The sequence below is a fragment of the Ictalurus punctatus genome, chromosome 5 (assembly GCF_001660625.3).
Source record: "Ictalurus punctatus breed USDA103 chromosome 5, Coco_2.0, whole genome shotgun sequence".
Classification (NCBI taxonomy): domain Eukaryota; kingdom Metazoa; phylum Chordata; class Actinopteri; order Siluriformes; family Ictaluridae; genus Ictalurus; species Ictalurus punctatus.
In genome coordinates, this window is record NC_030420.2 from 1122055 (window position 1) to 1124554 (window position 2500).

The 2500-nt window shown below is 42.5% G+C and overlaps 1 protein-coding gene across 3 annotated transcripts in view; it reads right to left on the reverse strand.

Moving 5' to 3' along the window:
• The window catches only part of si:dkey-220o5.5 (actin filament-associated protein 1-like 2), a 35455-nt gene that overhangs the window by 1988 nt on the left and 30967 nt on the right, over positions 1-2500 (reverse strand). For all 3 annotated transcript variants that reach the window (XM_017467517.3, XM_053680042.1, XM_017467516.3), the window contains one exon: positions 639-808. In XM_017467517.3, coding sequence (XP_017323006.1) covers positions 639-808 — 170 coding nt within the window. The remainder of the gene's footprint in view (positions 1-638; positions 809-2500) is intronic.

Below are 2500 nucleotides of genomic sequence, written 5' to 3' on the forward strand. Positions count from 1 at the left end.
GAGAGAGGGAGGGAGAGAGGGGGGGGGGAGAGAGGGAGGGAGAGAGAGAGAGATAGAGAGAGAGAGAGAGAGAGAGAGAGAGAGAGTGAGAGAGAGAGAGAGAGTATTTTTGTGAAACGTTAATATTTTGGGCTGTAGTTTTACACTGTGATCACTAGATGGCGCTCCGGTCCCTGTTATACACGTCACTGTATAAAGGTGTGTTATTACACTAGTTATGTGCTGATAATTACATTTATATCACACTACTCCTACAATAGTGTTCAAATGGACACTACGACTCATTTTGCACAAATTTAAAGGAATATATTAACTTTAATACAAACGACACGTTATCATACGTTTTATTTCATGTTTGTCAAACACGTTAGTTCCTGTTCTCACTTACACTACAGCAGGTATGAACACTCTAATCACACAAAAAAACCGAGTGTGTCATGTGACCGAGGAAAACCTCCTCTTAAAGTTACAGCTTTACCTCTGACACTGGAGACTCCCTCCATAGATGTGACATAAACGTCTCCTTACTTTAAGAAAACGTCGGCACTTCATCAGTGATTGTTTATTATCAGTGTTGCCTCCGCTGCACACGTCCCTGTGAGCGGGCTGTTGCTATAGAAACGGCAGTGATGGGTTACCTGTGTTCTCTCTGAGCAGAACGGGAGCAGGGACTGTCTGAAGGACGAGCGTTTGGCCGGTTTTGTCCCCACGTTGACGAGGTTGACCTCTGACCCCGCTCTCACCGGGATCCGTTTTCCTGCCAGCTGCAGCTTTTGCACACCGCGCTCCAACTCGCTCACTTTCTTACCTGAAAAGCACACACACACACACACACACACACACACACACACACACATCATAACTCTTAACTTTCTGCTACAATTCCACCTTCAAATGCTCCCTGCTAAAAAAAACCCAATAGAAACCCTCATATAATTTGTAATGGATTTAATGGTTATAATGCGAATTTGTAATGGTTTGAATGGAAACTATAACAGTCCCTGCGGGTCTCTACTGGTAATTTGTTGCCTTCTATTGGTGGCACATTATGTCTAGTGGATACCATGAAGAACTAATAATGGTAATGGTTTTTATGGTCAGCTGATGGTTTGTAATGGTATTTGTAGTGGAAACAATTAGTTTCTATTGTTTTTTTTCCAGCAGGTATGGGAGGCGGGGCTTGGAGGGGGCGGAGTCATACCAAACTGTGCTTAGGGAAAAGAGATTCTCTTTCTTTCTGTGAGTGTGTGTGTGTGTGTGTGTGTGTGTGTGTGTGTGTGGTAATGCAGTGCACAGATTCCTCCTGGTTTTGTGGATATTCTCACCCTCTCCCCCTTTCCGCTCAGAGAGAGCCTGGAAAGTCGGGTTAGGAATAATGAAGGAATCTCTGTGTGTATGTGTGTGTGTGTGTGTGAGTGTGTGTGTGTGTGTGTGTGAGAGAGAGAGAGAGAGAGAGAGAGAGAGAGAGAGAGAGAGAGAGAGTGTATGTGCAGCACATTACATCTATCCACTCTGACCAAAACCACAAAAAGCTAATGGTTAGTTTCGTCTGGGAGTGTGCAGGAGAAAGAAAACGTGTGTGTGTGTGTGTGTGTGTGTGTGTGTGTGTGTGTGCGTTTGTGCACGTGTACTCAATCTATATCAATATACTACTTATCATCGCGCACAGTACCGTTACTGATTATGATGACATATTATACGTTTATATCATTAAGGAATGAATGTCATTATTTATTTATTTATTTATTAATATTATACGATGCTACTCTTACTTACAATCAATACTCACTCTATATCATCATACTACACTATGAGCACTTATGATTACATACCAGTCATAATAAGATATAATCACATGCACCATGCTGTCGTTACTCACGATGATGAGTCTATACCGTTAACACTCACGACGAGTCTATACCGTTAACACTCACGACGAGTCTATACCGTTAACACTCACGACGAGTCTATACCGTTAACACTCACGATGATGAGTCTATACCGTTAACACTCACGATGATGAGTCTATACCGTTAACACTCACGATGATGAGTCTATACCGTTAACACTCACGATGATGAGTCTATACCGTTAACACTCACGATGAGTCTATACCGTTAACACTCACGATGATGAGTCTATACCGTTAACACTCACGATGAGTCTATACCGTTAACACTCACGATGATGAGTCTATACCGTTAACACTCACGATGAGTCTATACCGTTAACACTCACGACGAGTCTATACCGTTAACACTCACGATGATGAGTCTATACCGTTAACACTCACGATGATGAGTCTATACCGTTAACACTCACGATGATGAGTCTATACCGTTAACACTCACGATGATGAGTCTATACCGTTAACACTCACGATGATGAGTCTATACCGTTAACACTCACGATGAGTCTATACCGTTAACACTCACGATGATGAGTCTATACCGTTAACACTCACGATGATGAGTCTATACCGTTAACACTCACGACGAGT